The following is a 12,050-nucleotide window of genomic DNA, read 5'->3' as shown; positions in this document are numbered from 1 at the left end:
CAATAAACGGCGGAGAGCTGCGGCAACCCCGCGGGGACGGGGACGGCTGCTTGGTGGCTTGGGGACAGCCCGAGCCCCGCAACACCTTGGGGACACCTTGGTTGGCACCTTGGGGATGGCTTAGTTGGCACCTTGGGGACAACTGTAGATGCATGGCAACTTGGGGACACCTTAGCACAGCCCTAGTCCGCCACTGCTTTGGGGACACTTTGGTTGGCACCTTGGGGACAACTCTAGATGGGTGATGTCTTGGGGACAGCTTGGCACAGCCTGAGCCTGCCACCACCTTGGGGACACCTTGGCCAGTGCCTTGGGGACACCTCGGTTGGCAATGGCCCAAGCCATGCCTTGGGGACACCTTGGTGGGCACCTTGGGGACAGCTCTAGATGGGTGACAACTTGGTGACAGCTTGGCATGGCCTGAGCCCGCCACCACCTTGGGGACACCTTGGTTGGCACCTTGGGGACAACCTAGCCGTGCCTCAGGGACGGCTCAGTTGGCACCTTGGGGACACCTTGGTGGGCACCCTGGGGACAACTCTAGATGGGTGGTGACTTGGGGACAGTTTGGCACAGCCTGAGCCTGCCACCACCTTGGGGACACCTTGGCCAGTGCCTTGGGGACACCTCGGTTGACACCTTGGGGACAGCCTGGCCATGACCTGGGGACATCTGAGTGGGCACCCAGGGCCCACCCCATCCCACTCCCCCGTCCCCCCCTCACTGGGCACCGGTGGCTCCTCAGGGGGCGCCTCCTCCTCCGTCGCTGTCCCCCGGAGCCCCACCACCTTCTGCACCAGCCCCAGCAGCCGCTGCCGCAGGGACGCCTCCTCCTCCTCCTCCTCTTCCTCGCCTGCCAGCTCAATGCCTGGAGGGGGACAGGGGGTCACAGGGGGGCCCATGTCCCCAAAGCGGAGGGGGTGTGTGTCCCACGCTCCTGGGGTTCCCTGGGCTCCCTGGATGGGGGTCCCCATGCCCTCAGGGTCCCAGGATGGGGGTCCCTATGCCCTTGGGGGTGGGGGGTGTCTCCGTGGTTGTCCCAGGGGCTGCCCCTGCACCCCTGGATGGTCCCCGCACCCCAGGACGGGGGGGTCCCCATTGCACAGAGTGACCCTGCATTCCCCTTACATTGGGGGGAGGGCCTTAAAAGGACAGTCATCGTGCCCCAGGGATTGGGGGTCCCCCAATGTCCCCAGGGGGTTGGGGGTCTCCATACCCTGAGTGGGGGTCCCTGTGCCCCTGGGATGGGGTTGTCCCCTTGTCCCCCTTGGGTCTTGGGATAGGAGGTCCCCCACCACCAGGATGGGGGTGTCCCTGTGCCCCTGGGGGTCCCTATGCCTGAGGGGGGGGTCCCGGTGCCCCAAGGGGGTCCCGTCTCACCGCAGTGTGCCAGCAGGTCATTGTGGAAGTCGAGGAGCTCGTCACGGATGTCCTCAGGCACCGGGCACTCCTCCTCGTCCGCCCCCCCCTTGTACTGCAGCAGCATGTTGATCTGGAGGGGGAGACACAGGAGGATACAGGGGGACACCGGGGTCAGCGAGACCCATCCCGCAGCCGTCACCCCACGCATGTCCCCCTGCACATCCCTGTGACCCTACACCCACACCCGCACGCACGTCCCTGTGTCCCCGTCTCCCCATAAATGTCCCTGTTTCCCTCTGCACATCCTTGTCCCTGTCCCTGTGTCCCCACGCATGTCCCTGTGTCCCCACATATGTCCCCGTGCACGTTCCTGTTTCCCACGCACATCCCCACGCGTGTCCCCATGCACGTCCCCATTCTCCATGCATGTCCCCACACAGGTCCCTGTTCCCTGTGCGTGTCCCCATAATCCTGTGCATGTCCCGGTTTCCCACACACATCCCCGTGGGTGTCCCATGCAAGTCCCCATTCCCCGTGCATGTCCCCACGGGTGTCCCCAATCCCCATGCAGGTCCCCATGTCCCCATGCACATCCCTGTGGGTGTCCCCATGTGTGTCCCATGTCCCCATGCACGTCCTGGTTTCCCATGCACATCCTCGTGCACATCCCTGCGCGCGTCTCTGTGCACATCCCCGTTCCCCATGCACGTCCCCATGGGTGTCCCCGGTCCCCATGCGTGTCCCATGTCCCCGCACACATCCCAAGCTTCCCACGCTCATCCTCCAGGGGTGTCCCCTCTCCCCACCTGCTCTTGGGGTGGCGAGCGGAATTCGCGGGTGCGCCGGGCGGTCTCGGCGGCCGACATGGTGAGCGCCCGCATCAGCTGCCCGTAGCGTCGGCGCTGGTCGCGCTGCAGCCGCTCCACGTGCCGCTCCGAGAAGGCGACGATGGCCTCGACGCGGTGCTGCAGCTCCCGCTCGCAGAAGTACTGCAGCAGGTTGCACATCTGCGCCCGCAGCGTCAGCGGGGAGGCACGGGGAGAGGGACACGTGCATCCCCAAAGCAGGGTGGGGAGTCGGGGGGGGGGGTCCCCAGGGATGACTGGGGAGCTGGGAGTGGATCTTGGGGAGAGTTGGGGACCCTCCTGGGGGTCCCTGGGGATGGAAGCTGGGGATGGAGACAGTGGTTGCACCCAAGGAAGGGGACATGGGGACAGGCACCCCAGGGAGGGGACATGGGCCACCCAGGGCTGTGAGACCCCCCCCGGGGGGGGTCATCTCACCTGCAGCTTGACCGACTCAGGCAGCTTCATCTGCAGCAGCCCTTCCTCCAGCCCTTCCTCCTCCTCCTCCTCCTCTTTCTCCTTCTCCTCCTCCTCCTCCTCCATCTCCCCCGCCTCAATGGCCTTCCTCCGCGCCTCCTCCTCCTCTTCCTCGCCATCGGCTGGGGCCTCCCGCCGATGGTCCCCAAAGACCCTGGGCTCGATCATCTGGAGGACACGGCGCACGTCCTCGTCCCCCAGCGCACCCACGGCCAGCAGCGCCGACACCAGCTTCAGCACCGGCACCAGCTGGAATTCCACGCTGCCGCCCACCGGATCCCGGGCGTGGGGTCCCCCGCCGGCCACCGCCTCCGCCAGCATCCTGATGGCCCGAGCCCCCAAAGCCCCCAAGGGGATGCCAGGACTGAGCGGCGCCCGCCCGCCGCCAGCCGCCAAGACGAAACAAGGTTCGGCAAAATGGGGCTGGGGTCGCAAACAGGCGCTGGGACCCACGCCGGGGGGTCCGGGCGCTCGCCCGCCATCGGGGAAGAGGGTGATGCTTTTGGTGGCTTCGGTCATGGGGATGATGAATTCGGCGCTCATGGAGGCGCGGGCGCGCTGGGCGGCGTCGAGGTGCATGGCCAGCAGCAGGTCGTAGTAGCCGGCACGCAACGGTCCCGGCAGCTCGGGGCTCTCGATGGCGAAGAGGAGCTGCGCCTGGTCCACGTGGCTGCAGAGCGCGTGGGCCACCCGGTTGTTCCCCAGGGCGCAGACGGCGCAGTACAGCTTCAGCGTGTGCCACTGGAACCGCAGCAGGTCCAGCTGCTCCGACAGCTCCATGATGTCGATGCACCTGGGGGGGACACACATGGGGGTCGGCATGGGACACCTGGGGGTCTCCCGGTGATGGGACAGAAGGGGACATGACACCTGGGTCTCCTGGTCCCCTGGGTCCCCCGTGGATGGGACCCCTGGGGACATGACACCAAGGTCTCCTGGGGATGGGACCTCTGGGTCTCCTGAGAATGGGACTCAAGGGGACATGACACCAAGGTCCCCTGGGGATGGACCCCTGGGTCCCCCAATGATGGGACCCCTGGGGACACGACACCAAGGTCCCCTGGGGATGGACCCCTGGGTCTCCCAATGATGGGACCCCTGGGGACACGACACCAAGGTCTCCTGGGGATAGGACCTCTGGGTCCCCCGAGAATGGGACTCAAGGGGACATGACACCAAGGTCCCCTGGGGATGGGACCCCTGGGGACACGACACAGAAGTTTCCTGGGGATAGGACCTCTGGGGTCCCTGAGAATCAGACTCAAGGGGACATGACACCTAGGTGTCCTGGGGATGGGACCCCTGGGTCTCCTGGTGATGTGACCCCTGGGGACACGACACCAAGGTCCCCTGGGGATGGGACCCCTGGGGACATGACACAGAAGTTTCCTGGGGATGGGACCCCTGGGTCCCCCAGGAATGGGACCCCTAGGGACATGACACCAAGGTCTCCTGGGGATATGACCCCTGGGGACACAACACCAAGGTCCCCTGGGGATGGGACCCCTGGGGACACGACACAGAAGTTTCCTGGGGATGGGACCCCTGGGTCCACCAGGAATGGGACTCAAGAGGACACAACACCAAGGTCTCCTGGGGATGGTACTCTGGGGGGCCCTGGGGATGGGACCCCCAGGTCTCCTGGGGACAGGTTCCCTGGGTCCCCTGGGGATGGGACCCCTGGGTGCCCGGAGAATGGGACTCAAGGGGACATGACACCAAGGTCTCCTGGGGGTGGAACCCCTGGGTCCCCCACCTCTGGGGGCCCTGGAGGTGGGATGACTTGGTGATCCCCCCAGTGATGGGTCCTCGGTGTCCCTTTGGGGTACAACACAGGTCTTCCAGGGATGGGACCCCTGCGGCTACAAGACCGAGGTCTTCCAGGCAGGGGACCCCTGGGAGTACGACACCTAGGTCCCCGCGGGATGGGTCCCCTGGTCCCCTAGGGATGGGGTGACTAAGTCCCCCAGGGACCAGACCCCCGTGTCCCCTGGGGGTACAACACCTAGATTCCCTGGGGATGGGATGATTAGGTCCCCTGGGGATGGGTCTCCTGGGGGTACAACACCAAGATCCCCAGGGGACAGGACACCTGGGTGCCCAGGAGATGGGACACAACGTCAGGGGAGGACATATGGGTGTCCCTTGGGGCTGGGACACATTGGGGTCCCCTGGAAGCAGGACATGCAGGTCCTCTGGGACACGATGCCAGGGTCCCCTGGGGCGACATCAGGGTCTCCTGGTGGAAAGACACCTCAGTCCCTTGGGTGGCAGGACACCAGGATGCTGGGGTCCCCTAGGGTGGCGATGGGGGGGACAGGGGTCCCCAACCTGTTCTCCTCGGGGATGTGGAGAGCCATCATGACGAGGGGCTCGGTGCACTCCACCACCCAGCCCTGCCGCTCGCTCAGGCGGGTGGTCTCCACGCCCAGGAACTCATTGGGCATACGGCTCCAGGTGACGGGCGTCAGGATCTGGATGGCCAAGCGTGGCGGGCACTGAGGCTCCGGGTTCTTTCGCTCGCTGCTGAACATGGCAGCTGAGATGGGCATGATGTTCTGCAGGGGGCACAAGGGGTGTGAGACGGGGTGGACCTGGGCATCTGGGACGCCTGCTACTGTCCCCCTCCTCACCAAGACCCCCAGGTTCTCCTCCGTCCCTCCTACAGACCCCACAACCCTTCGTAGACCTCACTACCTCCACAGTGGTCCCAGTTCTCCTGGGTCTAGACCCAAAGACCCCCAACACAGGGGGTCCAGCTTCCCCTTGGTCCAGACCCCACTATTTCCCCACAGACCCCACTACCTCCCCCAAGGGTGACCTGGGGGGCAGGGGGGGACCCAGGTGTCACCTTGAGCTTGCCCAGCTCGAACTGGATGACATTCTGGCTGGTGGGGAGGGCGAAGACAGCCGGGAAGAGCTTGGTGTTGGGTTCCACCTGCACGGACGAAGGCGCTGAGACCAGGGATGGAGCTACCAAGCCCCTGGGATGGTGAAAGAACCCACCCCAGCCCATGTGGGGGGCCATGGGGGTGCAAGGGGGGAGTGCAGGTAGGGGTTCATCCCACCTGGAAGAAGGTGTTGATCTCCTTGCCGTTGGCGGTGAAGGTCATGAGGCCAGTGGCCAGGTCCACCAGGCAGCCAATGACCAGGTCAGTGTGGCTGACCCGCGCCTGCTGCGTGTTGCTGGCAAACTCCCCCCCCCACACCATGTAGCAGTTGCTCCGCTTGATGCTGGGGAGGGAGGAAAAGGGGAGTTGGGCTGGGGGGGCCAACCTTCCCCATTGCCCCCTCAAGGGACCCCCTCCCCAGTCCTGAACCCCTTCCCCATCACCCCCTGGAGATGCCAGTTTGGGGATCTCAGTTTGGGGGTCCTCTTCCTCGTCGACCCCCCCCATCGGATCCCCGATGTCCCCCCCACCCCTGCTCCCGTGGTACCTGTCGTGCACGTTGCCCTTGTCATCACCCATGGTGACGGTGACAGTGCGGACGCGGGAGAGGTCGAAGGTGGGGTCGTGTTGGTGGAAGTCGGGGGTCACCCAGCCCACCCAGACGCTGGAGGGCTCCTGCCCCGCGAAGATCCGCACCGAGTAGTAGTACTGGGGGCAGAGAGGTCGGGGGGGGCCGTGAGGAGAGGGGACAGGGATGGGGATGAGGGACAGGGATGCAGGGATGGAGACAGGGATGGGTATTGGGGACAGGGACCACGGGAATGGGGGACAGGGATACAGGGATGGGTTGCAAGGATGGAGACCACGGGGATGGGGACAGGGATGCAGGGGTGGGGGACAGGAATGGGGGACAAGGATGGGGGACAGGGATGCAGGCACAGGGGACGGGGATGGGAGACAGGGATGGAGATGGGATGCAGGGATGGAGACCACGGGGACGGGGACCACAGGCTGCCAGGATGGGGACAGCAGGATGCTGAGGTGGGGGTCAGGGTGCCAAAAGGAGGGACGGAGACACCAGTACAGGGATTTGGGGGGGGCCACCCACCCACCTACCGTGGTGGTGTTCATGATGACCTCGGGGTCGTCACGCTCGTCAGGGACCACGTCCTCCTCGAGACGGGGGACGGTGGGCACTGCGGGGGGAGGCGTGAAGGGCGTCTTCCTGGCCTTGAACAGGAACCTGGGGGGCACGGGGGGGTGGGTGAGGTGGGGCACCTGGCCCCACACACCCCACGGCTCTGCTCACCCCAGAGCCATTTCTCCCAGGACCCCACCATGGGACAATGCCCTCCTTCACCCCATCACCCTGCCATGGGACAATGCCCCCCCCCCCGTGCACCCCAAAACACCGGGATGGGGCAATGCCCCCCCTAACCCTGCCATGGGACCCCCCCGTTCCCACTCACCCCCTCCGGGTCTTGCCCTTCTCGGTGGTCGCATCCTTCTCGTTCTCAACACGGGGCTGGTCCCGGGGAGCCGGGGTGGCCGGACCCCCCCCAGGCCCCTTCTCACCCTCGCCTTCACCTTCGGGGTTCCTGGGCCCAGCTGAGCGACGGAGGCGCTCGAATTCGGAGAGGGGTTCAAGGCTGACGTCTTCGGGGGGCTCGGGGGGGGCCTGGGGCAGGGGGGTGGCCCCAGGGGTGCAGCGAAAGCGAGGGTGGAACTGGACGGGGAGGCTGAGGCGGAGGAAGAGGAGCTCGGGCGACGTGGCCGGGGAGCTGGGGGCTCGGTGGGCTAGCCGCAGGCACGGTGGCGTCTCCACCGTCCCATCCATCCGAGTCACCTGTTGGGACCGTCCCCCCCACCAGGTGTCACGGCAAGGGTGGTGATCCACAGGGATGGGGGACCCACAGGGATCAGGGACCCCTCGGAGATGGGCATCACCCTATCATGGGGATACCTGGGCATTGGGGAGCCCTTGGGGGTCAGGCATCACCCCATCGCAGGGACCCGCAGGGATCGGGGACCTGTCAGGGATGGGAATGACCCCACCGGGGCGGGGGGGGGACACCCTCAGGTATTGGGGACCCCCATGACAACATGCATCACCAACCTGGGGACACCCAGGGACTGAGGACCCCTTACACCCTGGGAGTCTGCAGGGATGTGCATCGCGCAGGCCTGGGGACCCTCAGGGACCCCCTGCACCCAGGGACCCCCCCAGCACCATGCACCACCCAGCCCTGGGGAGCCCTGGAGACCCCCACATCCAGGGACCCCCAGCACTGTACATCACCCAACCCTGGGGACCAGGGACACCCCGGCACCATGCATCACCCATCCACAGGGACCCTCACACCAGGCGACTCCCCCATTCCCCCCCCCCCCCCCATAACTCCCACGGGACCAACCCCATCCCACCCAGGCTCCCCCTTCCCTGACCTCCAGTTGGGGGTGGTCGGGGGGCACTGGGACGAACTGGGGGAGGCTCTTGCTGAACCAGAGGGTGATGGGTCTCTTCATGTTGATGGCGAAGGGCTCGTAGCCCTCCTGCAGCCCGCAGATGCTGAAGAACCGCAGGCTGCCCACCTCCTGCCCCAGGTTCAGCCGCCCCTCCTGCTCCAGCCCCAGGCTGCACACCGGCACGAAGCCTACGGCGGGATGCGGGGGGTCAGCGCCCGGACCACCACCACCCCCCCCCATCCCCATTAGACCCTCCCCCCCCCCAACTCACCCTCGCCCACGTCGAAGTCCTTGAAGGCCAGCTCGGAGCCGGCGTCGCTGATGAGGACCTCGCCGTTGAGGGTGAAGGTGATGTGGCTCTCGGTCAGGTCGATCATGCAGCCCACCACGTCCCCCGCCTGCCAGGTCCGGCCAAAGGGTTCGCTGCCCACGTGCCAGCGCTGTGCCTGGGGGGACACACACACAGAGGCTTGGGGGGGGACTTGGGGTACCCAGGGGATGTGGGGCGATGGTGGCATTTGGGGAGCAGGGGGGACCTGGGGCATCAAGGGCAATGGGGGTCCCAGGGGGTCAGATGGTACCCAGAGGTCCTGGGGCACTGGTGCCCATATGGGGGAACCAGGGGGGGTTTGGGGCAATGGGGGAACCAGGGGATGTGGGCCAACGGTGGCATTTGGGGAGCAGGGGGGACCTGGGGCATCAAGAGCAATGGGGAACCAAGGGGACTTTGGGAGGGCAATGGGGGTCCCAGGGGGTCAGAAGGGACCCAGGGGTCCTGGGGCACTGGTGGCATATGGGGCAACTGGGGGGACCAGGGGGGATTTGGGGCAATGTAGGAACAAGGGGATGTGGGGCGACGGTGGCATTTGGGGAGCAGGGGGGACCTGGGGGATCAAGGGCAATGGGGGTCCCAGGGGGTCAGATGGGACCTAGGGGTCCTGGGGCACTGGTGACATATGAGGTATCTGGGGGGACCAGGGGGGATCTGGGACAATGGGGGCCCCAGGGGACCTGGGGGGGCAATAGGGGACCTGGGGGCATACGGGGACCCAGGGGCAATGGGGGACTGGGGGTGATGGTGGCATTTGGGGACCAGGGAGGACCTGGGGCAACGAGGGATGGACAACAGGGGGCATTGGTGGTCCCAGGAGACCTGGGGCACAGGTGGCATTTGGGGACCAGAGGGGACCAGGGGCAATGGGGGCAACCTGGGGTGTCAGGGGCTATGGGGGTCCCAAGGGAGTATGGGGGTCCTGGGAGAGTCTGGGGATCCCAGGGGTACTATGGAGGTCCCAGAGGGGTCCCAGGGGGGCTATGGGGGTCCCAGTGAGCTATGAGAGTCCCAGTGGGCAACGGGGGTCCCAGGGGGAGTATGGGGGTCCCTGGGGGTCTCACCCGGTGCCCGTTGAAGACGTAGGCGAGGTCATCAGCACCCAGCTCGGTGTCGGGGCGCAGGTGGGGACGTGCCCAGCCCACCCGCATCTCCCCGGTGGTGACGGCCTCGAACTCGAAGTACCACTTGCCGGCCCGCACCGCGTAGCTCCGTTCCGCCCGGAAGATGCGAGACTTGTCCCCCCGTCCCCGCGGCACACCCTGGGCGGCTGTGGGGGGACAACGGGGTGTCGGAACCCCCCACGGCACCCTGCACCCCCCCATGGCACCCTGCCTCCTCCCTGAACCCCCAAAGGGCACCCTGAACCCCAGAACTGCACCCTGCATCAGGTCTGCACCCACAAATTGCACCCTGCACCCCCCGACGGCACCCTGCATCTCTGAAGATCATGCTGCATCCCCCAATGGCACCCTGTCTGTTCCCTGCGCCCCCCAAACAGCACCCTGCACCCCGAAAGGGCACCCTGCATCCACAAAGAGCACCCTGCGTGTCCAAATTGCACCCTGCACCCTGTCTGCTTCCCAAACGGCACCCTGCATCCTCCCTGCACCCCCAAACAGCACCCTGCACCCTCTCCGCTCCCCCAAATGGCACACTGCACCCTCAAATAGTACCCTGCACCCCCCGACAGCACCCTACACTCTCTCTGCTCCCCCCAAGGGCACCCTGCTCCCCCAAACAGCACCCTGCACCCCCAAAGGGCACCCTGCATCCACAAAGGGCACCCTGCATGCCCAAATTGCACCTTGCACCCTGTCTGCTTCCCAAATGGAACCCTGCCCCCTCCCTGCACCCCCAAACAGCACCCTGCACCCCCAAACGGCACCCTGCCTCCTCCCTGCACCCCCAAACAGCACCTTGCACCCTCTCTGCTCCCCAAAATGGCACCCTGCAACCCAAACAGCACCCTGCACCCCAAAGGGCACCCTACACCCTCTCTGCTCCCCCAGATGTCACCCTGCACCCCCTAAATAGCACCCTGCACCCTCAGAGGGCACCCTACACCCTCTCTGCTCCCCCCAAGGGCACCCTGCACCCCCAAACATCACCCTGCACCCTCCAAGGGCACCCTGCTCCCCCCAAACAGCACCCGAATCAGCTCCCGAAAACGGCACCCTGCCTCCTCCCTGCACCCCCAAAACGGATCCCTGCCCCCCGCAAAGGACCCCCCCCAAAGCCGGTCACTCACGGCTCTCCTGGTCGGGGGGCTCGATGTTGTAGCCGTAGCCGAGCAGGGTGCGCACCGCCTGGCACAGGCTGTCCCGGTTCGTCTTCTTGGTGCGCTCGTCCAGGAGGTGGTAGGGCACCAGCCGCGGGTTCCGCTTGTTCTTGATGTCCTGGGGATGGGGTGGGGGGACACGGGGACACCGCCGCCGTTGGCACGGGGACGTGGGGACAGCACCACCGCCGCCGCCACGGGGATGTGGGGATGGGGGGACGTCGCCGCCGTGGACACGGGGACGCTGCCGTGGGCGTGGGGAGGTGGGGACACCACCTCGGTGGGCGTGGGGACATGGGGATGGGGGGACGTGGAGAACCACCGTGGGGACGTGCAGAACCACCATGGGGACATGGGGGCACATGGGGACACGGGGACAAGGACAACTACCATGGGGACGTGGAGAGCCACCATGGGGACATGGGGATGGGAGAACATGGGGAGATGGAGAACCACCATGGGGACATGGGGGTGGGGGGACATGGGGACATGGAGAACCACCATGGGGACATGGGGACGTGAAGAAACACCATGGGGACATGGGGATGTGGGGACATGTGGACACTGCCACTGTGAGCATGGGCATGTGGGCACACCACTGTCATGGCCATGGGGATGTGGGGACATGGAGACACCACCACTGTGGGCATGGGGACACGTCATGGGCATGGGGACGTGGGGACACCACCACTGTGGGCATGGGGACAACAGAGCACCCATAGCCATGGGCATAGGGACACAAGGTGGGGGTACAGGGACATGGCAGGGGGGCACAGAGGAACCCCAACCCCAAGCATGGGGAGATGTGGGCAAGGGCACACAGGGACCAGAGCAACACGGGGGTCCCGGGGGACGTGGGTGCTGGGGAGCGGGGTCCCGGGGTGGAGGGGGGGGTCCCGGGGGTGCCCCCCACCTGTATGGTGCTGTAGGTCCATCCCTGCTGGACGCGGTCTCGGGCCCAGACGTTGTGCCCGTTCTCGGCCAAGCGGTCGACCAGCGTCAGCTGCGCCGGCGTCAGCTTCACGTGCGCCAGGTCCAGCGGCGCCGGCTTGTACCCGTTGGACATCGTGTACCTGGGGGGGGGCACCGCCTGAGACCCCCCCTGCAGGCAGACACACACCCCCTGCAGTGACCCCAGACTGGGACCCCCTGAGACCCCAAACAAGGTTCCCCCTAACTGGGACCTCTCCCGACCAAGGACCCCAAAGCCAGGAGACCCCATCTGGGACCCCCCCACACCCAGCTGGGGACCCCCCCCACCACCTGGGAGCTTCCCCCAACCAGGGATCCCCCCCAAAAGGACCCCTGACCCAGGGGACACTTGAGTGGGACCCCAAACAGGGACTCCCAGTTGGGGACCCTCAGCCAAAGACCCCAACCCAGGGGACTCCTGACTG

The 12,050-nt window shown here is 66.2% G+C and overlaps 1 protein-coding gene across 1 annotated transcript in view; it reads right to left on the bottom strand.

Moving 5' to 3' along the window:
* Positions 1-12,050, bottom strand: part of RYR1 (ryanodine receptor 1) — a 79,841-nt gene that overhangs the window by 49,512 nt on the left and 18,279 nt on the right. The window contains 15 exon segments of the mRNA XM_049794597.1: positions 725-868; positions 1,381-1,492; positions 2,169-2,369; positions 2,646-3,477; positions 5,016-5,242; positions 5,536-5,622; positions 5,753-5,918; positions 6,123-6,283; positions 6,692-6,818; positions 7,045-7,421; positions 8,021-8,229; positions 8,313-8,487; positions 9,437-9,642; positions 10,624-10,771; positions 11,567-11,726. Of these exon segments, the coding sequence (XP_049650554.1) occupies positions 725-868; positions 1,381-1,492; positions 2,169-2,369; positions 2,646-3,477; positions 5,016-5,242; positions 5,536-5,622; positions 5,753-5,918; positions 6,123-6,283; positions 6,692-6,818; positions 7,045-7,421; positions 8,021-8,229; positions 8,313-8,487; positions 9,437-9,642; positions 10,624-10,771; positions 11,567-11,726 (3,332 nt within the window).

Source organism: Accipiter gentilis, chromosome Z, assembly GCF_929443795.1.
Source record: "Accipiter gentilis chromosome Z, bAccGen1.1, whole genome shotgun sequence".
NCBI lineage: Eukaryota > Metazoa > Chordata > Aves > Accipitriformes > Accipitridae > Astur > Astur gentilis.
This window is presented reverse-complemented; position numbering and strand designations above follow the sequence as displayed.